This window comes from Haliotis rufescens, unplaced genomic scaffold, assembly GCF_023055435.1.
Source record: "Haliotis rufescens isolate VD_foot unplaced genomic scaffold, xgHalRufe1.0.p SCAF_54, whole genome shotgun sequence".
Lineage (NCBI taxonomy): Eukaryota > Metazoa > Mollusca > Gastropoda > Lepetellida > Haliotidae > Haliotis > Haliotis rufescens.
In genome coordinates, this window is record NW_025964268.1 from 862,158 (window position 1) to 890,155 (window position 27,998).

The 27,998-nt window shown below is 44.7% G+C and overlaps 2 protein-coding genes across 2 annotated transcripts; one reads left to right on the forward strand and one right to left on the reverse strand.

Annotated features, from left to right (window-relative positions):
* Window positions 1–2,658: 2,658 nt before the first annotated feature.
* LOC124138476 (trace amine-associated receptor 5-like) lies at window positions 2,659–27,353 on the forward strand. Its single transcript, XM_046505127.2, has 2 exons — window positions 2,659–2,780; window positions 22,169–27,353. Exon 2 carries the CDS (start codon window positions 25,708–25,710, stop codon window positions 26,824–26,826), a length of 1,119 nt encoding a protein of 372 aa, XP_046361083.1. The 5' UTR covers window positions 2,659–2,780; window positions 22,169–25,707; the 3' UTR covers window positions 26,827–27,353.
* On the reverse strand, window positions 17,202–20,370 carry LOC125374212 (the record flags this gene model as incomplete). Its single annotated transcript, XM_048385131.1, has 2 exons — window positions 17,202–17,276; window positions 20,329–20,370. Coding segments are annotated over 2 exons (117 nt in total), but the record flags the coding sequence as incomplete, so codon positions are not given.
* Window positions 27,354–27,998: the final 645 nt, after the last annotated feature.

Here is a 27,998-nt window from a genome sequence, read left to right on the forward strand (position 1 = left end):
GTGAAGCCCATTTCTGGTGTCCCCCGCCGTGATATTTCTGGAATGTACCTAAAAGCGGCGTAAAACCATACTCACTCACTCACTCATTCACTAACTCAATGGTTATGTTATTGTTCAAGGAGTACTACCTGTTGAAACACTGAGGTTGTGGGTTCAAGCCCAAATTACCTCCAAAAACTGTTTCACTTTCTGAAATGATTTACACAAAGCCTCTAGCTGACATTGATCACGTGGAAAAAGCACATGGAGCACACAGGGGAAGAGACTCATGGTGACACAGTCGGGAGACATGATCAATTTAGATTGTACCGAGATGTTACTAGAATTATTGCAGTTTCAAATATATGCATAATCGCGCAAAGCTACGTTTTGTTTGTTTGTTGTTTAACGCCGCACTCAGCAATTATTCCAGCTATATGACGGCGGTCTGTAAATAATCGAGTCTGGACCGATGACATGCATCCACCAAGTCAGCGAGCCTGACCACCCTATCCCGTTAGTCGCCGCAAAGCTACGTGATATATTATAAGGTAATATTACTATTGATTCATTTTTGAAAATTTAGATTGCTTCAATCAACGTGTAGACAGAGACAAACTGTCTATTTTCCAAAATTTGGGGAAACAGCTGACTCTTCAGTTTGTAGAGATATGTTTGGTGTTCACGGTGCGCACTTGCCAGCAATGAATGCATTGGCGCCAAGTTGAAGGTCCCCCCTTGTACTTCCGTTTAGGGTTACGGCTGGTCAGCTCATATAATTCTAAATGAATTAACCTGAGAAACCTGTCAGAGTAGTCTGCCTCTGCTAGATTTTATTGTGCATTGCCGTGTCGTGTCAATAAACGACTAAAGAACTGTTGTAAATGCTGACATATATGCTGCGCGTATCTTTCGAAAAACCAGTTCAGTCCCTTTGGCGCTTTAGTGGAGTCGTGTATTGACACGGAGAGACACGAACGTGGTCTTCAATGTGTAAAAATATATCTGAAATTATCATTGAAGTAGACTTGCTTAATTAAAGGACGCTGGTAAACCAGTTTCATTGACATGTTCCATTTTATACTGGGTGTGTAGGCGGTGGACGCAACCGCTTGTGTTGCAGTGTTATTAATGGCCCGTTGAGACGCATCACCGACAGACAAGTGGCCTCTCCAGACATGGCCATTAAGGCAGGCCTGATACAGTAATGTTGTCAGGAGCTTATCGGTGGATTGAGGATGTCGAGTTTCGGCACCAGATTTACTTATACACGTGATCCCTGGTGGTTGGCGGGCCTTTCTTTTATCATTATATGTATGTGGTATGTGTGGTGAGATTCAGGGACCGTTCATCTATCACAGGGTGTATGTAGTATGTGTGGTGAGATTCAGGGACCGTTCATCTATCACAGGGTGTATGTGGTATGTGTGGTGAGATTCAGGGACCGTTCATCTATCACAGGGTGTATGTAGTATGTGTGGTGAGATTCAGGGACCGTTCATTTATCACAGGGTGTATGTGGTATGTGTGGTGAGATTCAGGGACCGTTCATTTATCACAGGATGTATGTAGTATGTGTGGTGAGATTCAGGGACCGTTCATTTATCACAGGGTGTATGTGGTATGTGTGGTGAGATTCAGGGACCGTTCATTTATCACAGGGTGTATGTAGTATGTGTGGTGAGATTCAGGGATCGTTCATTTATCACTGCATTGGTGTATGTAGTATGCGTGGTGAGATTCAAGGGGCGATCATTTATCACATGGTGTATGTAGTCTGCGTGGGGATATTCAAGGGGCGCTCATTTATCACTGGGTGTATGTAGTCTGCGTGGTGATATTCAGGGACCGATCATTTAACACTGGGAGTTTGTACCAAGTGGGATGAGATTCAGGGGCCGATAATGTATCACTGGTTGTATTTAGTGTGCGTGGTGAGATTCGATGACCGTTTGTTTATCAGTATGTGTGTGTGTATAGTATATGTGGCGAGATTCAGGGGCCGATCATTTATCAGTAGGTGTGTTAGTGTGTGGTTAGATTCAGGTATCGATCATTATCAGGGGCGGTCGGGTAGCCTAGTGGTTAAAGCGTTCGCTTGTCACGCCGAAGACCCGGGTTCGATTCCCGACATGGGTACAATGAGTGAAGTCCATTTCTGGTGTTCCCCGCCGTGATATTGCTGGAATATTGCTAAAAGCGGCGTAAAAAAATACCCACCCTCTCACTCATTATCATTAGGTGTATGTAGAATGTGTGGTGAGATTCAGGGACCGTTCATTATCGTTAGGTATATGTAGCATGTGTTGTGAGATTCGGGGACTGTTCATTATCATCAGGTGTCCGTAGTATATGTAAGATTCAGGGGTCTATCATTTATCGAAATAGATGTCCCTTTTGTGTGGGCGTGAATGAGGTTAAAGCAACACTCGTACAATATCCCCACAGTGAGCTTCACTCACTCACTCACTCACTCTCGCTTCGTGTGACAAGCGAACGCTACCACCACTTTGCTATCTACCGTCTCCACACTATAGAAATCCTTACTCCAAAAGCACAATATTTCCGCGTATATAACTTCATGCGCTCATTCCACAGAGAGCAAAGGTGATGGCGCTCTACAACCGTCTCGTTCTCCGACTGTATTGATTTGCTCGCTACAGTTCGCGCAGGAGGAAGGGTACCGGCTCGTCCCGGGGAACTGTTGTTCCCAATCAGCTGGACATGTTGTGTACGCCATTCGTAATTAGCTCAACCTGATAAGGAAGACGCCACGTGCAACACTACACCTGTAAGTGAAGGTAAGACATATATCGCTCGTTACTGGTTTATCTAATTTGTGAGTTGATTCAGGTGTTTGTTTGCTGTTGGGGTTATAGGAAATTACGTACGTATACACAGAACTTCTTATGATTTGTTTGATTACAGGTAAGACAGCTGTATTTCTCTATGTCTGGCGTGTGTATATTTCTGATGAGTTTATTCAGGTGTTATGTTTACTGTAAAATGAAATCATGTACATATCCACAATGGAACGCGTGACTTGTCGACTTCAGCTGTCAACTTCATTTCTCGTACAGGCTTGTGAAAATAATGTGTTTCGTACTAGCTTGTGAATACTAGATGTTTCGTACTGGCTTGTGTAAACTAGGTGTTTAGTACTGGCATGTGTATACTCGGTGTTTCGTACTGGCTTGTGTGTACTCGGTGTATCGTCCTGGCTTGTGTATCGTGGTGTCTCGTACTGGCTTGTGTACTCGGTGTATCGTACTGGCTTGTGTGTACTCGATGTCTCGTACTGGCTTGTGTATCGTGGTGTCTCGTACTGGCTTGTGTACTCGGTGTATCGTACTGGCTTGTATCTAGTGGTGTATCGTACTGGCTTGTGTGTACTCGGTGTCTCGTACTGGCTTGTGTATCGTGGTGTCTCGTACTGGCTTGTGTACTCGGTGTATCGTACTGGCTTGTATCTAGTGGTGTATCGTACTGGCTTGTGTGTACTCGATGTCTCGTACTGGCTTGTGTATCGTGGTGTCTCGTACTGGCTTGTGTGTACTCGGTGTCTCGTACTGGCTTGTGTATCGTGGTGTCCCGTACTGGCTTGTGTGTACTCGGTGTCTCGTACTGGCTTGTGTATCGTGGTGTCTTGTACTAGCTTGTGTGTACTCGGTGTCTCGTACTGGCTTGTGTATCGTGGTGTCTCGTACTAGCTTGTGTGTACTCGGTGTCTCGTACTGGCTTGTGTATCGTGGTGTCTCGTACTGGCTTGTGTGTACTCGGTGTATCGTCCTGGCTTGTGTGTACTCGGTGTCTCGTTCTGGCTTGTGTGTACTCGGTGTCTCGTACTGGCTTGTGTGTACTCGGTGTATCGTACTAGCTTGTATATACTATGTGTCTCGTACTGGCTTGTGTATCACCGTGTCTCGTACTGGCTTGTGTATCATGGTGTCTCCAATTGGCTTGTGTGTACTCGGTGTATCGTACTGGCTTGTGTGTACTCGGTGTATCGTACTAGCTTGTGTGTACTCGGTGTCTCGTACTGGCTTGTGTATCGTGGTGTCTCGTACTGGCTTGTGTACTCGGTGTATCGTACTGGCTTGTATCTAGTGGTGTATCGTACTGGCTTGTGTGTACTCGATGTCTCGTACTGGCTTGTGTATCGTGGTGTCTCGTACTGGCTTGTGTGTACTCGGTGTCTCGTACTGGCTTGTGTATCGTGGTGTCCCGTACTGGCTTGTGTGTACTCGGTGTCTCGTACTGGCTTGTGTATCGTGGTGTCTCGTACTAGCTTGTGTGTACTCGGTGTCTCGTACTGGCTTGTGTATCGTGGTGTCTCGTACTAGCTTGTGTGTACTCGGTGTCTCGTACTGGCTTGTGTGTACTCGGTGTATCGTCCTGGCTTGTGTGTACTCGGTGTCTCGTTCTGGCTTGTGTGTACTCGGTGTATCGTACTGGCTTGTATATACTATGTGTCTCGTACTGGCTTGTGTATCACCGTGTCTCGTACTGGCTTGTGTATCATGGTGTCTCCAATTGGCTTGTGTGTACTCGGTGTATCGTACTGGCTTGTGTGTACTCGGTGTCTCGTACTGGCTTGTGTGTACTCGGTGTATCGTACTAGCTTGTATATACTATGTGTCTCGTACTGGCTTGTGTATCACCGTGTCTCGTACTGGCTTGTGTATCATGGTGTCTCCAATTGGCTTGTGTGTACTCGGTGTATCGTACTGGCTTGTGTGTACTCGGTGTCTCGTACTAGCTTGTGTGTACTCGGTGTCTCGTACTGGCTTGTGTATCGTGGTGTCTCGTACTGGCTTGTGTGTACACGGTGTATCGTACTGGCTTGTGTATCGTGGTGTCTCGTACTGGCTTGTGTATCGTGGTGTCTCGTACTGGCTTGTGTATCGTGGTGTATCGTACTGGCTTGTGTGTACTCGGTGTATCGTCCTGGCTTGTGTGTACTCGGTGTATCGTCCTGGCTTGTGTATCGTGGTGTATCGTACTGGCTTGTGTATCATGGTGTCTCGTACTGGCTTGTGTATACTCGGTGTATCGTACTGGCTTGTGTAAACTAGGTGTCTCGTACTGGCTTGTGTATCGTGGTGTCTCGTACTGGCTTGTGTACTCGGTGTATCGTACTGGCTTGTATCTAGTGGTGTATCGTACTGGCTTGTGTGTATTCGATGTCTCGTACTGGCTTGTGTATCGTGGTGTCTCGTACTGGCTTGTGTATCACGGTGTCTCGTACTGGTTTGTGTGTACTCGATGTCTCGTCCTGGCTTGTGTGTACTCGGTGTCTCGTACTGGCTTGTGTGTACTAGGTGTCTCGTACTGGCTTGTGTATCACGGTGTCTCGTACTGGCTTGTGTATCATTGTGTCTCGTACTGGCTTGTGTGTACTCGGTGTCTCGTACCAGCTTGTGTGTACTCGGTGTCTCGTCCTGGCTTGTGTGTATCAAGGTGTCTCGTACTGGTTTGTGTGTACTCGGTGTCTCGTACTGGCTTGTGTGTACTAGTTGTCTCGTACTGGCGTGTGTATCGTGTGGCTCGTACTGGTTTGTGTGTACTCGATGTCTCGTACTGGTTTGTGTGTACTCGATGTCTCGTCCTGGCTTGTGTGTACTCGGTGTCTCATACTGGCTTGTGTGTACTCGGTGTCTCGTACTGGCTTGTGTATCATTGTGTCTCGTACTGGCTTGTGTATACTCGGTGTCTCGTACTGGCTTGTGTATCACGGTGTCTCGTACTGGCTTGTGTATCATTGTGTCTCGTACTGGCTTGTGTGTACTCGGTGTATCGTACTAGCTTGTGTATCACGGTGTCTCGTACTGGCTTGTGTATCATTGTGTCTCGTACTGGCTTGTGTGTACTCGGTGTATCGTACTAGCTTGTATATACTATGTGTTTCGTACTGGCTTGTGTATCACCGTGTCTCGTACTGGCTTGTGTGTACTCGGTGTCTCGTACTGGCTTATGTGTACTCGGTGTCTCGTACTGGATTGTGTGTATTCGGTGTCTCGTACTGGTTTGTATGTACTCGGTGTCTCGTACTGGCTTGTGTGTATTCGGTGTCTCGTACTGGCTTGTGTGTACTCGGTGTCTCGTACTGGCTTGTGTGTATTCGGTGTCTCGTACTGGCTTGTGTGTATTCGGTGTCTCGTACTGGCTTGTGTGTACTCGGTGTCTCGTACTGGCTTGTGTGTATTCGGTGTCTCGTACGGGTTTGTATGTACTAGGTGTCTCGTACTGGCTTTTGTGTACTAGGTGTCTCGTACTGGCTTGTGTGTAATTCGGTGTCTCGTACTGGCTTGTGTGTATTCGGTGTCTCGTAATGGTTTGAATGTACTCGGTGTCTCGTACTGGCTTGTGTGTATTCGGTGTCTCGTACTGGTTTGTGTGTACTCGGTGTCTCGTACTGGCTTGTGTGTACTCGGTGTCTCGTACTGGTTTGTGTGTACTCGGTGTCTCGTACTGGCTTGTGTGTACTCGGTGTATCGTACTGGCTTGTGTATACTCGGTGTATCGTACTGGCTTGTGTATACTAGGTGTTTCGTACTGGCTTGTGTATACTCGGTGTATCGTACTGGTTTGTATTCACTCGGTGTATCGTACTGGCTTGTGTGTACTAGGTGTCTCGTACTGGCTTGTGTATCACGGTGTCTCGTACTGGCTTGTGTATTACGGTGTCACGTACTGGCTTGTGTATACTCGGTGTATCGTACTGGCTTGTGTATACTCGGTGTATCGTACTGGCTTGTGTATACTCGGTGTCTCGTACTGGCTTGTGTATTACGGTGTCACGTACTGGCTTGTTTATACTCGGTGTATCGTACTGGCTTGTGTATACTCGGTGTATCGTACTGGCTTGTGTATACTCGGTGTCTCGTACTGGCTTGTGTATACTCGGTGTCTCGTACTGGCTTGTGTATCACGGTGTCTCGTTCTGGCTTGTGTATCACGGTGTCACGTACTGGCTTGTTTATACTCGGTGTCTCGTACTGGCTTGTGTATACTCGATGTATCGTACTAACTTGTGCGTACTCGGTGTATCGTACTAGCTTGTGTATCACGGTGCTTCGTACTGTCTTGTGTATCACGGTGTCTCGTACTGGCTTGTGTGTACTCGGTGTCTCGTACTGGCTTGTGTGTACTCGGTGTTTCCTACTGGCTTGTTTGTACACGGTGTATTGTACTAACTTGTGTATACTAGGTGTTTCGTACTGGCTTGTGTGTACTCGGTGTATCGTACTGAGGTGTGCATACTAGGTGTATCGTTCTGAGTGATGTGTACTCGGTGTCTCGTACTGGCTTGTGTGTACTCGGTGTCTCGTACTGGCTTGTGTATCAAGGTGTCTCGTACTGGCTTGTGTATCAAGGTGTCTCGTACTGGCTTGTGCATCACGTTGTCTCGTAATGGCCTGTGTATCAAGGTGTCTCGTACTGGCTTGTGTGTACTCGGTGTCTCGTACTGAGTGATGTGTACTCGGTGTCTCGTACTGAGTGATGTGTACTCGGTGTCTCGTACTGAGTGGTGTGTACTCGGTGTCTCGTACTGGCTTGTGTGTACACGGTGTCTCGTACTGAGTGATGTGTACTCGGTGTCTCGTACTGGCTTGTGTGTACTCGGTGTCTCGTACTGGCTTGTGTGTACACGGTGTCGCGTACTGAGTGATGTGTACTCGGTGTCTCGTACTGGCTTGTGTGTACACGGTGTCTCGTACTGGCTTGTGTGTACTCGGTGTCTCGTACTGGCTTGTGTGTACTCGGTGTCTCGTACTGGCTTGTGTGTACACGGTGTCTCGTACTCAGTGATGTGTACTCGGTGTCTCGTACTGGCTTGTGTGTACACGGTGTCTCGTACTGGCTTGTTTATATTTTTGAAGAGTCTATTCAGGTGTTTCTCTTGTTTGGTTGGCGTGAAAATATTTACGCACAACAATAGAACCTCATGGTTTGATTAAGTGCAAGGGGGGCTCCTTAGTACGTGCACCCGCCATTCCAGACGAGCTGTTAGGGAGGTTTATATCGATTGACGTCACTTATTACCAATGACTCATTTATACGGATAATTTCACTTGGGACGGTAATTGCAAGAATATCGTGGGGTCCACTGTTTCATTGTGCTGTTGCACAAGTACAAAGCCAAATTTTACAAAGAATCTCAGGCACGGCTGCAATCCGTACGCTCCGTTGAGACTCCAGGGTAAAACAGGCCCCAAGTATTCTATGCATGATTTAAGATTGAATGGGTGCTCCGGCTCGGCTAATTGGGTGATTGGTTGCTATCGTTCCCCTACGGCGTGGGACGATGCTCATAATATCAACCACTGGATATAACGGGGCCTAAAAAAACAAAAGCAAACCCCAAACAAAGCCAAACTTCGAGTTTGGACATTTAATAGTGGGATAAGGCTGTAGTGTATGGTTGATATTATTCAACAGCATGAATCGATCGTTTGGTCATACCAAACCAATGGTAAGGAGAATTACACACCGATAGACACTGCCTACCCTGTAATACATTAAACCTTGTTTAAGCGGACATCTTGATAAACGAGACTGTATTATTCGGTCTAAATTATTATTGAAATACCTGTCACACCCGCATCTTCTGTATTTGCGTACTATTTGTGTGGGCGCAACAAGGCGCTGAAACAGTCACTTATTATTAATGATTCTAGAAAACCTTTATAAAGGTGACATTCAGATTTTCAAGAACCAAATGGCAACAGCGTAAACCACACGGCTGAAGAGGTTTCGAAAATGAAATTCAATCAATATTTTCCCCACGCGGCTTGACAGTTCACCGTTGGTATGACGTCAGTTGATTTCAGATTAACGATGAGGACATTGTGACGTCATTGGATTGATCTGTAGCCTGTCTGTATATTGCATATATACATATCTTATCATTGAACTCCAATAACTCCATTTAGCCAAACCTCATTAATGTTGACTTTGTAAATGTTGGTGCCTGACTGTCTGATAGTGATTGAAAATAAGACCACGAGGTTGTTGATTAGGGAGGGGCTGTTTGATACAAAGGGGCTTGTCTCTGGCTTATAGAACGGATCAATTAGTTTGTTTCAGAAAACACTGGAAATGCTCATTTTGCCTGGGGAGTTAACAGAACAATATTCACTAGATCTTCCGAAGAGACTTCGGGATATACAGGTGTCTGAGTCATATAACGCCATTTACACGTAAGGTTATACACGCGCGGCTCATATGGCGTCATGTAAAACGCTAGGAAAAACACGTGTCTGAGTCATATTAAACGAAAGGATATGCACGTGTCCGTGTTATATGTCGCCATGTTTTTTTGTTTGTTGTTTGACGCTGTACTCAGCAATATTTCGGCTATATGACAGCGGTCTGTAAATAAAAGAGTCAGACAATCCAGTGATTGATATCATGAGCATCGAGCCACGCAATTGGGATACGATAACATGTATCAACCAAGTCAGCGTGCCTGACCACCCGATACCGTTTGTCGCCTCTTACGACAAGCATAGTCGCCTTTTACGGCAAGCATGGGCAAAAGACCTATTCTACCCCATCTTCCCGAGGCAAGAGAGTTAACTCAGGACGATCTGCTCGATAAACAAGATCTATATTGTGATAAAACGGTTCTTACATCGCGAAATGCATCAAATCACGTGAGCACCTTCATTAAAAACATGAAAAGATTTGGAAAATATCGGCTGTCAACGAGTTGGCAGTGCACGTGCTTTGCAAATCCTGCAATCGACCGAAATCTGCACGACAGTTTACGAACCGGATTTCGATTTCGGGGCGCGATTTTGATTGTACTTTGCAAAGACTCGTTAATCCAGGCAAAATGTAACTCCATAATACCAGCCTAGTTCGGCAAAGGTGGAAACTGGACTTTTAAAGTCAGTTAACTCACTTGCCTCGGGAAGATGATTCTACCCCGGATCGTCATGAGTCTGCTGTCATGTAGAGGTTAGGATTTATTATATACTTCAGTGTGAAGTTTTTGGAAGTTAAGAAAAATGATATTTTCATTGCAGTGACCATAATACTTGATATTTCACTGAAATGAACATAACGCCTTAACGGAACTATTGTCATATAAGAGTTACCTCCCCGCAAATAATCTCCCTTTATCATACGTGTAGCCAGTACACAAACTGTTGACTTCATTTATATTTTAGTTCCACATTGACAAGGTAAAATAATGACAAACGGTCAGTTATATCGCATCTTAATTGCCGTTTGTTGTTATTCTTTATAAACAGTAAAAATCGCATTTAACTCGTCAATAGAGACTGCTCGTGTCGCAAAGCGCCATTTTTGTTATTTTTCCAGCGTGTATTCTTTCGCTACGAAAAGCGGTCTCATGTCTGTCTCATGTCGTTCTAAATCGGACGTTGACAGTCAGTACCGCGTGACATTTAGGTTGTTCGTTAAAGACTGGACACATCGGAAATATTTATCAGCTCGCGGAAGTATCAACGCCATAGAGGGCACCGGTAATGTGACGTCATATTGCTGACCTTCAAACAAATGTAGGAATACGTCTGCGCGTGCCTGGTGACGTAGTTTATTCCTGTTGATATCTCCAGTATAAGAACAGTAGTACTTTCTCTTTTGTGACACAAATTAAAAAAAACAAAGATTCAAATATAATTTAGCGTTGCTGATAACTATGTGGATCCATGGAAGGTTTTTAAAGACGTAAAAGCAAATGTCGATGATTGTTATTTTCTTGTTAAATTTATTTGCTTATGACGTCAGTCTATATTGTCTATATACATCGAGAAAGGTCGTATGACTCATCGTAGAAAAGTGGAATAAATATTTGATCATATTGTGCATATTCGTCGCTATATAAGTGCAATAATCTTGGACGCGACGTTAAAACCCAATTTCACCTCACCTCACCTACCGTTTAATGCTGAGGGGGCGACCTTTTATTATTCTTTTGGGGAGGGGAGGTGGGAAATTTGCTTTGGACACTACTTCAAGACAAATATTTATTTTGTCAGAAAGGAGGAACCAAAACGAATGTTATTCCAAGTTTTCAGGAAACACTTGTTTTGGTTAAATCTGAAACAAAATAGTTGTTCTAACAATCCCGTGAACAATGATTTGTATATTTGTATATAATGTCGATACCTACTTAATAACCTTACGATGATAGGTTTATACGGGTGTACATTAAAGATTTCCCCTGACCCACTTCCGATGGACCTAGTGGAATGACACTTGGCATAGGTATTAGTCTTTCTCCACATAGGAACCACCAAGAGTTACACACTTCTCCCATCGTTTTATGCAACTACGGAGACCTCGCTTGGAAAAGCCCTTATTTTGCGTCTCAAACCAGGACTTGACTTCAGAAATCAGTGTTTCTCTGTGAAACGTTTTCCCTTCAAAAATGACTTCATGGTTGGAAAGAGGTGGAAGTCAGATGGTGCAAGGTCAGGAGAATAAGGAGGATGTGGAAGGATTTCATAGCCACAGGACCGCGCTTCTGTCTGGGCAACATGAGAGTTGTGTACTGGAGCATTGTCTCGCAGGAGACAGACACCCTTGGTCAGCATGCCACGCCTCTTAAGCTTGATAGCGTCCCGCAATTTCCGCAGCAGTGGTGGTGACTCCACATGCTTCCATTGCATCGACTGAACTTTAGTCTCAGGATCATAGTGATGGACCCATGTTTCATCCTGTGTGATAAGTCTGTCAAAAAATTTTGCCTGGATTTTTGGCACATGTCCAAAAGATCCTTTGAGCAATTGACTCGTTCCTGCTTTTGGAAAGGTGTGAGCAACCTGGGAATCCATCGTGCAGACACCTTATGCATGTTCAAATTGTCATGGATGATTTTTTTCCACAGACCCTACACTGATCTTGACATCTTGTGCTAACTGGCGAACAGTTATACGTCGGTCTGCCAAAATGGCGGTCTCCACTTGATAGTGTCCTCATCAATGGCTGAATGGGGGCGACCAGGAATGGCAGCTGTTTCCACAGATGTCCGACCACACTTGAACTGTCGATGCCAGTGTTTAACAACGTCATATGATGGGGCATCTTCCCCATAAGTTGCTTTCATTTCATCGAAAGTTTCTTTTGGTGTGCGACCTTTCAAATATAAAAACCTAATCACTGCTCGGTATTCTACTGGCTCCATTGTCACACCCTACTCGACCATAACACCTGTAAAAGTGGTAAGATTAATAGTTCGGTGTTGCAAATTCAGACATAACCCATAGATACATGTATCATTATACATGTGAAATTTCAACCAAATATGATAACCCTAAGTGGTTTAGGGGGAATCTTTAATGAACACCCCTCGTATATACATTCGAACCTCGTTGTGTCGAGGGAAAAAGTACGAGTTATCCGAACACCCAGTTCGACAGATCCGAGAATAAATTATGATAAATATAGAAGGAATTAGCAGGGACCGGTAGGTGAGTTTGACACAACCGGGAATTCGACACATCCAAGTTAGACACAAGGAGGTTCATTTATTTATCATAGTATTTCAGTGGTGGATAATTCTCTCACGACGCTTTGTGTGGTAAATACGCAATTTCTTTCCACTACGCTGTGTGACAGTAGTATATGAACTATATATAAACATTAGCTGGTCTGCAGAGTGAATTGCATGTAGAATATAATATTTACATCCTGCTTATGTTAAGACGTTATAAGATAAACATGTTTCAAGTCCGAGCTTAATCCCAACAATCGTGATTATTACAGGACCTTGCATATTAAAACGGCTTTACTGCATTTTTCTCATGAAAATGTCATTTCTTAACGTGAAAACAAACTCTTATTCGTGGTCGCTTGTGACGAGAACTCAATAGCGTGGAGAGTGAGTGAGTGAAAACTCCCGACAACCCATCTTATCCAGATAAGTATTTTGCTATTTTGTTTAGGCTTATGCTTGCGTTCGTGTTGGATAATTATAGAAATGTCAAGTGTCTAGCGAAACGAAATGGTCAATTAATATTAATGTAGAAAGTATCGAATATTATGTGAACTTGGTTTTGCGTGCGCTCGTACTTATATTAAATATCGAAGATATGCAACTATAATACACCGACTATGCCTTTTGAAAATGAAAACATTTATTATGTAGCACCATGGCCATTGTGTGTGTGTGTGTGTGTGTGTGTGTGTGTGTGTGTGTGTGTGTGTGTGTGTGTGTGTGTGTGTGTGTGTGTTCATGAGTGATGGAGGGGGGCTCACAGATAGATCCTGTTTCACCCTTGTCTCACGTTCAGCTATATGCAGCATTTGCTGAGTGAGTGCGTCGATATCTCTCCCAGGGCAACTGTGGAGCTGTAGGGCGCCTTTTGATTCATGAGACTTGGTAAACGAATTATCAAAATGCACAAAAAGAGGATATGTTAAAAGTAATTCGGGCAAGTGAATCAAATAAAAAGTCATTTCAAGGATATGTTAGGATTAAAAAAGATTTCTAAATTGAGAATTCAAAGGGCTAATGGCCACATCGCCTACTGACCTTACTGAGTGTTTATTACTCGTTGAAAACTGTAACTAGGGTTTCTTAACATTTAAACTCAGTGAACAAAGTAATTGAGAAGACCAAGCATGATGTTGTGCATATATTGCGAGGTCATCACACTCTCTAGAACGTGATGTATCTTTAACATCAGCATTTTATGTACATACCGATCTAAAATTGTTTTAACGTAATTTCAAAATGTGTTACTTCAGCGTTTCGATAAGTTCATATAAAGATCAACCAGATGAATTGTTGTTTACGTTAGCCAATACTGCCAACTCTACTGGAGTGAGTGAATGTTGGTTTACGCCGCAGTCAGCAGTATTTCAGCTGCCTGTTAATAATCGACGCGGGGTGCTGTATTCAATGTTCCACTGTATAAATGTGTGAGTATGGTTTGACGCCGCTTTTAGCAATAATCCCCCATATCTCAGTGGATACATGTGTGGAATCGAACCCAGGCCTCCGGCGTGTCGAGCGAACGCATTAACCACTACCCTGCCTCACCGCCCCACTGAATCAACTGGCATGCGTTGGTTGGGCCATCGAGGAGCTTCATCCATCATTCATGGTTATGTATACACGTTGTCCTGCACGTTTGTGGAGAACCATGGCGCATTCTTTACATCCAGAAAGTACCGATGGTCACCGACTCCACGCCGACCAGTACTTGTTTTATCCCCTTAATACCGAGCGCCAGGCAAGATAACAACAAGTACCATCTTTTGACGTATTTTGGCAAGACGCAGCCAGGGGGTCGAACCACCGATCTTCCGTTCTCCAGGCAAACGCTTTATCCACTACACCACGTAGTCTGTTATAAGATGAAAAGTGTTGGCCCAAACTAGATCCCTGATACTTACATGACTCCTAGGGTAACCAAGAGCCCCCTTTTCCCTATAAATGGATAATTTTGAAAACTCTTGAGTTAAAATCAGAGGATAGACATTATTTCTCAAAACTGGATTGCTATCCGTCAAAGCATAAAGGCCCTGTTTGTCAGTTAACGTGTTCCTGATGATAAAATTAACACCTACACACACAAAAACGTAAAAGGATTCAACAGATGCTTTAGATGCGTTTACCGTTATGTCGAACTGTTATCTTGAATAAGGAGTAAACCGTTTACCGTTATCTTGAACAAGGGTGAAATGTCATGCCGTTCATAGACAAAGAAAGTATGTGATCTAAAGTAGCTTCGTTGCACAGGAATTAAAGAGAGCAGTGAAAGGTCGTGTCTCTCTCTAACATGTGAAAGACCAGGGATGCACATCTAAGAGAAATGCCATCCTCTACACTCAACAACGCTGCGCAGTTTAGTTGACGTTGGGGATGATGAACGACTCCACGGTATTGATTAGATCTTCTACAATCTAACTCTCTCTCAACTTTTGCTTTAATGGCATCTCACGTTTACTTGGCTAATTTGTCAATTCCGAAAAGAACTCAACAACATTCAGAAAAAAAACAATAACCGCACGTTCCCTTTGTGGCTAACAAAAATAATAACACGTGCTCTAAACACTTTGTAAACAATGTAGATAGAAAACAGTCGATACTCACTTGACATAGACTACTTTCAAATACACGACATTTTCATATTTAAGGGGGCGGTGGCCCGGGGTAGCATAGTGGTTAAGGCGTTCGCTCGTTACGCCGAAGGCCTTGGTTCGATTCCCCACATGGGTACAATGTGAGAAGCCCATTGCAGGTATCCGCGCCGTGATATTGCTAAGCTAAAACTTGTTTCACCCAAGGGCTATACCATGAGGAGAGTGGGGTAGCTAAAAGGTTAACAGTTGGCTCGTCATGCCAACGCTCGGGTTCTATTTACATCCAGGGTGAAAGTGCGATGTCCCCATCAAAATTTCCTAGTCGAGGGGTTAAACAAAATGAAAATCAGTCGTTTTAGAAAGCTGACAAGCTCCACGCCGACAGGAATCTTATCGGAGTAAAAGATCTGATTTCAATGCGGTTGAAGCCCTTCACAAACAGATTGCCCTTTTATGTGTGATGAATCTATTCAGACAGACAGTTATCTTTTGTTTAACTGCCGATATCCTCTTACCGTACATGACAATAAACGTTCACTTTTGAACCGTGTTCCCTTATCAATGAGAACTAAAATATTAATATGAAAAAGAATATTTTTTTTGTGGCTCTATGTACAACGGGATCATAATAACCACCAATTTATGTGAACGACAGCCCTAAAAATATATATTTATAAAAAAGATAACTTTATTTCTGGGACTAAATGTCAATCTCTGTTGCGACATGTCGGTGCTGATACATGCCTCCTAAGCAGGACAGTCTCTGTGGCCGTGCTCGAGTCGACCTCTATGAAACATTTAGTATTTACATGTTACCATGGCGACTACTCTGTTTATAGCATTTTTGCATGAGCATTACACCGAACAATATTTCTTTCGTGGGGTAAACATCGTTCGCGAATAAAGAACATATCGCCCGAATACAACTTGCATCTCAAGTGGATATGCCCATTTGGGTTCGGTAGAGTGAATGTGAGTGAGTATGGTTTTACGCCGCTTTTAGCAATATTCCAGCAATATCACGGCGGGGGACACCAGAAATGGGCTTCACACATTGTACCCATGTCGGGAATCGAACCCGGGTCTTCGGCGTGACGAGCGAACGCTTTAACCACTAGGCTACCCGACCGCCCCGGGTTCGGTAGAAGCTACACGATAATGAAAATGAATTAGCTCTACTGGGTTTATAGCATTGTTTGCATGAACATAGACTAATAAAGCGTTTCATTCAGATAATTGTAATTCATTTTTTTCAAAAGAACCTTTCCTGCTCTGCTGTTAATGTGGAATCAAGGAAACCAGAGACTTACTTCAGTAAACTATATAATATTTCCACAGTCATTGCACAGGACTAGCGTGGACATTACGCCGAACATTATATATTTCGCGGAGTAAAATATTGCTCGCGAATAAGGAACCTATCGCCCGAATACAACCGCTATCTCAAGTCGATATGCCCAATTGGGTTCGGTAGAACTAAGAATAAGATACACGTTTATGAAAGATGAATTAGCTCCAAGGTAAACGGATTTTGCTGTATCTGTTTCAGATATGCAAAGGGCGAACCAGACATGTCAGTAACACTGACCCAATCAGTTGGGTTGGGTTTACTTAAACTTAGCACGATATCGATAAATCAGGAAACGGCTTTCATCAATGTTTAATGATGGCCCCAATTGCAATCAACTTGGTTTTGTTTTAGTTTTACGATAAACTGGGGTTTGTAGTCTAGGAAATGACTGGTCGTACCCAGAAAATGATTTCTTTTTTAAAGCACCCAAAGTGGACCTACGAGCATTTTATCGTTTTCTTTCTTTTGCCTACCACTGTCTTGTCTATCTTTTGAGTCTTTTCTCTTACGAGCATCTTTGAGACTATTACGTATACGATCCAGAAAACTTTTGAGCAGAGTGTTATTGTATGCTAGACATGATGTCTTTGCTCCATACACAATCACGAATAATAAAATGTAGCCCCAACCAAGTATATGTTAAAAGTGGTAATCGATGATTCTCTCTCTCTCTCTCTCTACCTCTGCCCTCTATCTCTCCCTCCTCTCTCTCTCTATCTCTCTCTACCTCTACCCTCTCTCTCTCGACTTCTCTCACCCTTTCCTCTCTCTTTGTATCGCTCTACCTCTTTCCCCTTCTCTATCTCTACCTCTCCATGTATCTCCCTATCTCCCCTCTCTCTTTATCTCTCTCTCCGCTCTCTCTACCTCTCCCACCTCTCTCTCTCTCTCTCTCTCTCTCTCTCTCTCTCTCTCCCCCTCTCTCTACCTCTCCCCTCTCTCTCTCTCTACCTCTCCATGTATCTCCCTATCTTCCCTCTCTCTTTATCTCTCTCTCCGCTCTCTCTACCTCTCCCACCTCTCTCTCTCTCTCTCTCTCTCTCCCCTCTCTCTATCTACCTCTCTCCCCTCTCCTCTATCTCTGCCTCCTCTCTCACTATCTCTCTCTATCTCGCTATCGCCTCTCTCTCCCTATCTCTCTCTACCTCTCCCCTCTCTCTGTCTACCTCTCTCCCCCTCTCTCCTCTATTTCTGCCGCCTGTCTCAATATCTCTCTAACGCCTCTCTCACTGTCTCTCTCTACATTTGCCCCCTCTCTATCTACCTCCCCCCCTCTCTCTCTACCTCTCTCCTCTATCTCTGCCTCCTCTCTCACTATCTCTCTCTATCGCCTCTCTCTCACTATCTCTCTCTACCTCTCTCCCCTCTCTCTCTACCTCTCTCCCCTCTCTCTCTACCTCTCCCCCTCTCTATCTACCTCTCCCCTTCTCTCCCCTCTCTCTCTACCTATCTACCTCTCTCTCTACCTCTCCCCCTCTCTCTCTCCCTCTCCCCTCTCTCTCTCCCTCTCCCCTCTCTCTCTACCTCTCCCCCTCTCTCTCTACCTCTCCCCCTCTCTCTCTACCTCTCTCCCCTCTCTCTCTACCTCTCCCCCTCTCTATCTACCTCTCCCCTTCGCCCCCCTCTCTCTCTACCTCTCCCCCTCTCTCTCTCCCTCTCCCCTCTCTCTCTACCTCTCCCCCTCTCTATCTACCTCTCCCCCTCTCTCCCCTCTCTCTCCACCTCTCTCTCTACCTCTCCCCCTCTCTCTCTCCCTCTCCCCTCTCTCTCTACCTGTCTCCCCTCTCTCTATCTACCTCACCCCTCTCTCTATCTACCTCTCCCCTCTCTCTCTCCTTTCTCCCCTCTCTCTATCTACCTCTCTCCCCTCTCTCTATCTACCTCTCCCCCTCTCTCCCCTCTCTCTCTCCCTCTCCCCTCTCTCTCTCCCTCTCCCCTCTCTCTCTACCTGTCTCCCCTCTCTCTATCTACCTCACCCCTCTCTCTATCTACCTCTCCCCCCTCTCTCTACCTCTCTCCCCTCTCTCTATCTACCTCTCTCCCCTCTCCCCTCTCTCTATCTACCTCTCCCCTCTCTCTATCTACCTCTCCCCCTCTCTCTCTACCCCCTCCCCTCTCTCTATCTACCTCTCTCCCCTCTCCCCTCTCTCTATGTACCTCACCCCTCTCTCTATCTACCTTTCCCCCTCTCTCTCTACCTCTCACCCCTCTCTCTATCTACCTCTCTACCTCTCTCCCTCTCTCTATCTACCTCTCCCCTCTCTCTATCTACATGTCTCCCCTCTCTCTCTACCTCTCCCCCTCTCTATCTACCTCTCCCCCTCTCTCTCTACCTGTCTCCAAACTCTCTCTACCTCTCCCCTCTCTATCTACCTCTCCCCCTCTCTCTCTACCTGTCTCCCCTCCTTATCTACCTCTCCCCTCTCTCTACCTCCCCCCCTCTCTCTCTCCCTCTCCCCTCTCTCTCTACCTGTCTCCCCTCCTTATCTACCTCTCCCCTCTCTCTACCTCTCCCCTCTCTCTATCTACCTCTCCCCCTCTCTCTCTCTACCTGTCTCCCCTCTCTCTCTACCTCTCCCCTCTCTATCTACCTCTCCCCCTCTCTCTCTACCTGTCTCCCCTCCTTATCTACCTCTCCCCTCTCTCTACCTCTCCCCCTCTCTCTCTCCCTCTCCCCTCTCTCTATCTACCTCAACCCTCACTCTATCTACCTCTCCCCCTCTCTCTCTACCTCTCTCCCCTCTCTCTATCTACCTCTCTCCCCTCTCCCCTCTCTCTATCTACCTCTCTCCCTCTCTCTATCTACCTCTCCCCTCTCTCTATGTACATGTCTCCCCTCTCTCTCTACCTCTCCCCCTCTCTATCTACCTCTCCCTTCTCTCGACCTGTCTCCCTCTCTATCTACCTCTTCCCTCTCTCTACCTGTCTCCCCTCTCTCTATCTACCTCTCCCCCTCTCCCCCTCTCTCTACCTGTCTCCCCTCTCTCTATCTACCTCTCCCCCTCTCTCTCTACCTCTCCCCCTCTCTCTATCTACCTCTCCCCCTCTCTCTCTACCTCTCCCCCTCTCTCTACCTGTCGCCCCTCTCTCTATCTACCTCTCCCCTCTCTCTCTCCCTCTCCCCACTCTCTCTACCTCTCCCCTCTCTCTACCTGTCTCCCCTCTCTCTATCTACCTCTCCCCTCTCTCTCTACCTCTCCCCTCTCTCTCTCCCTCTCCCCTCTCTATCTACATCTCCCCTCTCTCTCTACCTCTCCCCTCTCTCTACCTGTCTCCCCTCTCTCTCTACCTGTCTCCCCTCTCTCTCTACCTGTCTCCCTTCTCTATCTACCTCTCCCCTTTCTCTCTACCTCTCCACTCTCTCTACCTCCCCCCCTCTCTCTCTCCCTCTCCCCTCTCTCTCTACCTCTCCCCTCTCTCTATCTACCTGTCTCCCCTCTCTCTCTACCTCTCCCCTCTCTATCTACCTCTCCCCCACTCTCTCTACCTGTCTCCCCTCCTTATCTACCTCTCCCCTCTCTCTACCTCTCCCCCTCTCTCTCTCCCTCTCCCCTCTCTCTATCTACCTCAACCCTCACTCTATCTACCTCTCCCCCTCTCTCTCTACCTCTCTCCCCTCTCTCTATCTACCTCTCTCCCCTCTCCCCTCTCTCTATCTACCTCTCTCCCTCTCTCTATCTACCTCTCCCCTCTCTCTCTACCTCTCCCCTCTCTCTACCTGTCTCCCCTCTCTCTCTACCTGTCTCCCTTCTCTATCTACCTCTCCCCTTTCTCTCTACCTCTCCACTCTCTCTACCTCCCCCCCTCTCTCTCTCCCTCTCCCCTCTCTCTCTACCTCTCCCCTCTCTCTCTCCCTCTCCCCTCTCTATCTACCTCTCCCCTCTCTCTCTACCTCTCCCCCCTCTCTCTACCTGTCTCCCCTCTCTCTCTACCTGTCTCCCCTCTCTCTCTACCTGTCTCCCCTCTCTATCTACCTCTCCCCTCTCTCTCTCCCTCTCCCCACTCTCTCTACCTCTCCCCTCTCTCTACCTGTCTCCCCTCTCTCTATCTACCTCTCCCCTCTCTCTCTACCTCTCCCCTCTCTCTCTCCCTCTCCCCTCTCTATCTACCTCTCCCCTCTCTCTCTACCTCTCCCCCCCTCTCTCTACCTGTCTCCCCTCTCTCTCTACCTGTCTCCCCTCTCTCTCTACCTGTCTCCCCTCTCTATCTACCTCTCCCCTTTCTCTCTACCTCTCCACTCTCTCTACCTGTTTCCCCTCTCTCTATCTACCTCTCCCCTCTCTCTCTACCTCTCCCCATCTCTCTCTACCTCTCCCCTCTCTCTATCTACCTCTCCCCTCTCTCTCTACCTCTCCCCTCTCTCTCTACCTGTCTCCCCTCTCTCTATCTACCTCTCCTCTCTCTCTCTACCTCTCCCCTCTCTCTATCTACCTCTCCCTTCTCTCTCTACCTCTCCCCACTCTCTCTACCTCTCCCCTCTCTCTATCTACCTCTCCCCTCTCTCTCTACCTCTCCCCTCTCTCTCTACCTCTCCCCTCTCTCTATCTACCTCTCCCCTCTCTCTATCTACCTCTCCCCTCTCTCTCTACCTCTCCCCTCTCTCTATCTACCTCTCCCCCTCTCCCCCCCTCTCTCTACCTCTCCCCCTCCCTCTCCCCCTCTCTCTACCTGTCTCCCCTCTCTCTATCTACCTCTCCCCCTCTCTCTACCTCTCCCCTCTCTCTATCTACCTCTCTCCCCCTCTCTCTCTCTACCTCTCTCATCTTTCTCGCTATCGCCTCTCTCACTATCTCTCTATCGCTTCTTTTACTATCTCTCTCTACTTCTCGCCCATCTCTCTACCTTTCCTCTCTCCCTCCTCTACCTTTCCCATTTCTCTCTGTGTATCTCTCACTGTCTCTCTCCTCACTCTCTACCTCTCCCTTCTCTGTGTGTGTGTGTATCGCTCACTGTCTCTCTCCTCTCTCTCTACCTCTCCCTCCTCTACCTCTTCCTTCTCTCTCTATGTATCTCTCACTATCTCTCTCTATCTCTCTTCTACCTCTATCTTCTCTGTGTATGTATCTCTCACTATCTCTCTCATCTCCCTCTCTACCTATCCATCCTCTACCTCTCCTTATATCTCTCTCTCTCTCTGTATCTCTCACTTTATCTCCTCTCCCTACCTCTCCCTCCTCTATCTCTCCCTTCTCTCTCTCTTGATCTCATTATCTCTCTCCTCTTTTCCTCTCTCTATTGCTCTCTCTCTGTTCTCTCTCTGTGTGTCTCTCTCTTTCTATCTCTCCTCTCTCCCTCTTTTCTCTCTCAAGTCTCTCTAAGTCTCGCTAGATGCATGTACGCATAAAGTATCTCTCTTCATGGCAGTAGCCTAACTGAATAACATAAACGCAGTGTGATCGCACTGCGCCCACAATCAATATGCACTGTTACATAAGATTGGCTGTTCTCTTTATTGAATTACCTCCTCTGGAATCGATATTGCAACTGTTTCTAGAACAGTCGATTTATATCGGTAAACCGAGCCAGGTCAGGACATTTAATAGATTCAAAGCGATTTAATCAGTTAGGCAATGTAATCTGAAGTATCAAGCACACTTTCTGTTTTGCTTCATACACAGGGACCAGAGATCGTATCGATCAGATATCTTTATTGTTTATGTTAGATCTTTCTTAGTGAGGAGTAACACGCACACATGCCGAAATTAATAGTTGAATACGATGTTGTCAATTGTTTTTGTTTAGTGTTTATATTTTCAAATATTTCTATTACAGATTATGAACTGAGAAAAGCAACCCTTATAGAACCAACTGCTAATGCTCTCATGAAACTAATCGAAAACTGTCTGCGCGGACCTCAGAGGAAACAACCGTTAAGAGGCCAATGGCGCGGACGTCAATGAAAGCAATCTGCGCAGAGCTGACCTGAACATGTTGCCGTTGATAAAGTAAAACCGAAGATGTTATGCTTATATTTATCAATATTTATTCTGACTCTATTGTCCCTGTGGAATACCAAGGAACCATGTGAAGGTATTCTTCATGTTTAACAGAACTGGGTTGTATAAACAGCTCGTTTCTCCAGTATGTGATTATTGTTTTGAAAGGTACCATTCCACTGATGTGACACCAAGTGACACCGAACAGAAGCTGATTAGCCTAATTTCAAGTATATCAAGACAATACAAGGTCGTTATAAGTGCCTCATATGGAAATATTCAAACAGGCTGTCATTAGCAATCAGTTCTAATGGCTGCAGTGATAACTATGTTTAAAACAACTGGAATTGACAAATCATATGTGGAAACCAATATCTTCTTTCTGAATTTGTAAACGGCTAATGGTTTACATGTATTCAGGAAATGTCCAGATCTTCGACACTTCAGACAGAGAAAACTACACAAAACGGCAATATCAATTCTACATGCTAAATAACTTTGGATTCGAAAGGCGGAAAGGACCCAGTTAAGTGTACGTTCGAAGAATGGTAATGACTGACTGGTATGCTGAAACCATCTGTGGTACTACGTATGCAATCAATTCAAGTTTAACATCTAAGAAGATAGGAGTGTGGAATGAGAACGGAATAGATTTCTCGATAGTATCGATCGAACAGCGTGTTATATGATACTACAGATTATGGATTAATGGATGAAAGCGGAATCGGGATTTCCGGTTCCAAAGTGAACCCATCAATGACAATCACTAATTTGGGAGAATTATGCAATTGATCCGATTAGTTCGTTGTTAACAGAAAAAGTAGTTTAGAATCACTTTGTTCCATTAACGATATTTCCGAAAGAAAGTTCTTCATCATTAACGGTCAATCTATCTCAGCGCTTCTAATATATTCGATTTCATTCTTCTAATCAGGAGGTTGGATAATTCAGAAATGACAGTGACAATGCGTTAGTTCGGGATGTGGTACCTGCGATTTCATCCGTGAAATGGATTCTTTTGATTCGAGATGTAAACATGTGTCAATTAAGACACCTTGAGTGTCTTGGCCTCTGGCATTGTTAACATGTCAGATATTTTATGACCTCAATCCAAACATCGATATACATACAAATGACGTGGAATAAACAACAAAGGAACACGTGAAAAACACGCTCATGTGATGGATATTTCAATGTGTTATCTCTACCTCAAAACACCAGATAGTTTGAGCTCCTCATCCATAGGCAAGAGCAACTACATGTTACCAGGACGTAAATGCTGATTACATGGTGTGCGTTATGATGGATGGGTTATTACCCGATTTCCCTAATTAGAGCATATCATATGCAGTATGAAAGAGTATGCTGGAAAGTAAGTGTTTATAATTTGTATATCATTAATAATTAAGACGCGGCGCCGTTTACCGTATACTTACAACCTGCTCGGGAGTTTTGAAGCAATTCTTACGAATGTCATTTCTAGGTATGCAAGGAAAATGTGAGCATTGTGAAAAGACCCATCATTTGGACATTGACACATTCAGGATTCATTACCGTTGCGGTATTCTGGATTAACGCGATCGCAGGAAGTTGAAAGACCTGTTCAATATGATATGAGCTTGTGGTCTCCAAAGAAAAAAGTTGAATTTGTTCAGAGGATTGTTTCCAGAAGGAATAACAGGCAATGTCTGCATTAAGAGGATAATCTGCGATTCGGGCCCTGTGCTTTTTTTCTGGGAAGTCATTGCATTGGAATTGCATCACCAGTCCATCAAAAGTGATGAAAGGTGATCAAAAGTGATCCAAAGGGATCTCACTGAGCAGGATTACGTGGAACAGTGGAACTTTACTACATTTTGTTCATGTGGAATAATTCAGCATTTTGTGAGACGAAGGGCGTCAAGAGAGTTTACAATAGAATAACATCTAGAGGCTTTTAAGTGGAAATTTATCCCCAGTTATTGGGTTTGAATTTTGTGAATATCTTATAAAGTGAAAGTAAACCAACAGCTTTTGAAGGAGAAGGAAATCAGTTCATTTAGTGAAAGCTAATCACCAGCTTTTAAAGCAACAAAACGTACAATATCTTGCTTTCAAAGAGAAGCTAAATCTTATGCTTTAAAGTGGGATTATTTAAATAACGAAAATAATTTAACAGGTTCTCAAGTGCAATTGAAAATGTGTTGATGGCATGCTGTTTATATATGGAGCCTGACATCTCAATCCGTCACCTTGCTGCTACTGTTGTGTGAAATAAGGAACCAGGATATGTCTCAAACATTCCTCTTGAATAACAGTACCACCGATAACACTCAAAGTGGGGAATATGATCACCGTTAGTGCATATTAAAAATATATCAACCATTTCTCTACGTCATAGGTGACCTGAATAGTATCAACCATGCACTGAAAGTTGAGCTCGGAAACCAATGCTGATAACGGCCTATTGTTGGAACATTCCCGTATGAGCAATCTTATCCATCGACCATTTCTCACCTCAAGAGCACTGACCAGTCAGTTTGATTACAGCTGATCCACACGTGGTAAACCATAACGGGATAACAGTACAGCATCTTGTGTGGGATATACTATATGGAGGTATCCAAATAGCCATTGAGCATTCGTGAGCGCAGCTGGACAGCAATTGGAAGCACGTGTGTGGTGCCATTAACAGTGTGTATGGTGTAATAAGTCTATTTCCGTGTACTCCTGGAAAGGATGTTAAATGTTATGAAGTGTCAGCTTTGGACATGTGATAACCGGGTTATCTTTGAGTTTATCTGATGTGTTTCGTACGATTTCCCGGCAACTATACCATATATTATTCTCTTGCACTTGTGAGGACGTAACCATCAGCTTTGAACATGCATTTTATTGCTGATTGTGTGCTATTGTTATTGGATCATTTACTTGGAGAAAATATTACAACGTGCAGTGATTTCTTGGAGCGTAAATAGTCACCAAGTGATTCAGAAGGAAAGACAGCGACACCTGGTGGCGACAGATGGTCGTCAAGGAAGGTAGGTCACTCTAAGTGATCAAAAGACTAATCGAAAATTGTGTTTGTTGTGCTACCAGTCCCTATGATTGATTGCTTCAACGACGGACATTTGCCTGAAGAGATATGACGTCAGTGGTTAACGTCAATTCCTGTGGATTTGTAACGATTCTACTCGCGCTAATACAATACTCCGATTAATTAGAAGGACTCTTTCGTTTACGGCACATCTTCATATCTGGATTTATCAGATGTGCCGTCATGTTGTGAGGGTGTGATCACGTTTTCTGTGACGTCACAAAAACAAACTCTGATGTCTTTGTTGCCCTAGGGTAAAGTCTAATCAGGAAGTAGTGTGCCATAGCTTCGTATTCCGAATGTTTTCCATATCGTATTCACAAACACATCAACATGTGATTTCACTAATAATCAACATGAACAATAGTTTAGACTTAGGGAACAAATCGGGAACTATTTCGGACGACGCGTGTGCAAGAATTCTCTTGGAGGGCCCTCCTCCAGCAACGAGATTCCAGCTGGAAGCGAGGATAGTAATATGCACATTGATGGTTCTAATTACGTTGGTCGCCATCTTGGATAACAGCCTCGTTATCATGATCGTCTGCTTCAACAGGTCGCGTAGAACAAAAACAAATATTTTGGTTTTCTCCCTTGCAGTCGCAGACCTTTTAATAGCGCTTGGACCAATGCCGCTTAGCACATACTTAATGTATACAAGCCTTACGTGGCACATTGGCGACTTCGTGTGTTTATTGTTGAATTCGTTTGATGTCTACCTGTGTACATTATCAATATTCCACGTGTCATTCATGGCGATAGACCGATGTTTAAGTGTAAGTTACCCATTCTTCTACGAACGAGTTGGAAAGAAAAGCGTCATATTCATGCTAATGACGTCATGGATCGCTCCCATCGGCTTTTCCTTCCTACCAATCATGAGTGAGCTTTATCGAATCGGATTGGAGGACTGGTACGCATGCGCATTACCATTAGGCTCAACCATGGGTCACTGTACTTTTTTCGCCAACAAAACATATTCACTTGCAACTTTCATGACATTTGTAATTTGCCTCATTATAATCATGGTGTGTTATCTCAAGATTTTCTACGAGGCTAGAAAACAAGCTGTTCTGATCAGAACTCTGTCGGTGAGCGACAACGGGACGAGTGGAAAGAGTGTTAAGCAGGAACTGAAAGCTGCCAAAACCATTGGAATCATCCTGGTAGCGTTCAGCGTATGTTGGCTCCCGTCGGAAATTGTCACCGTGGCCAATCCATTCCTGGGCTATAAAATATCAGACAAGGTGTATGGACTGGTCGTGTGGCTAGGCTATGTCAATTCAATGCTGAATCCTTTAATATATTACTTCTCGAACCGATCGTACAAGGAGTCTGCAAAAATGTTGTTGTTAAGACTACGGGCTCGACATATACCTAGTGACGCGTTGTCCATGGCGAATATAAGACACAGATAACATGTATATCATAAGACGCCGCAATTCGCTGAACCGAGTTGGGTCCCTGGGCACGCCAGAATCCTATGATCGTTGGTTCGAATCCCCGTTCGTCCCGAATATGTTTCTAGGTTTGTCAGCACCAAGTCCGTGCCTGTGGGTTTTAACAAAGTGGTGAACGCCTAAGACCTGCATCACTTCGGGTTATCCTCCCACATCAAACTGACACGCCGTGCTATAACTGAAATACTGTTCAAAGCAGCGTTAAACCCAACTCACTCACTCACTCACTCTGATCTTGCAGGAGGACTGTGTGTCACATCATGTGCCGATTTTCAGGCATTTTTATCGTTTTTAAGCATTTGTCATTTGTTATTCTGAAAAAACCCAAAGAATTGCCCAAAACTGAAAGAAAATATGTTTTCCTCAGGTCTTTGTCGCAACCATAAATGTATACTGAACATGTTGGATGTCTTGAAAAAATGATATTAAATCTAATATATATATATATATACCTTTGAGTCATGAATCATTGATTTCTGAGTCCATCCCAACAACCTTGACTGTATATATTTGAAATAAGAATATGATATTTCGTTCAGATAACGCAGTGATGGCAAACATACTGTGTCTTAAATTTGCGGGCGTTTGGGATTATTTAATGCTGGCTAATTTATTTGGAACGGGGTAGCCCCGTTCTCTCGTCACGCCGAAGCCCCAGGTACAATGTGTGAAGGCCATTTCCGGTGTCCCCGTCGTGATATTGCAGGAATATTGCGTAAAAAATACTCACTCTCTCATTTGGAACAGAGGGAGACAGAATTTTAAATGTTACAGTTCTTGGCAAAAAGCTCGAGGGAAACCAAACGTACATCCACGAAAGAGCAATCTCGAATGAACGGATAGGTTTCTATTCCGGATACTACTTCCGAATTCCGGATTGATTCCACTTCCGTAACAGATTCGAGTGATTTCTCCGACTTTAACCATGTTATGTTTTATCATTTCTCTATAAGTTTACATAATGATCCATAGTTGCGTCAGTTTTACTTGCACAAAATGCACCCTCAAAATGACCAGAGATGTCCAAAATGAAATAGTGGTTTCAAACGTTCTTTTACTTATTTATATCAATTCGCAATCCAGAAGTAAAACGTCTGTTCCACGCTGCAACGTTATCTCAAAATGATTGA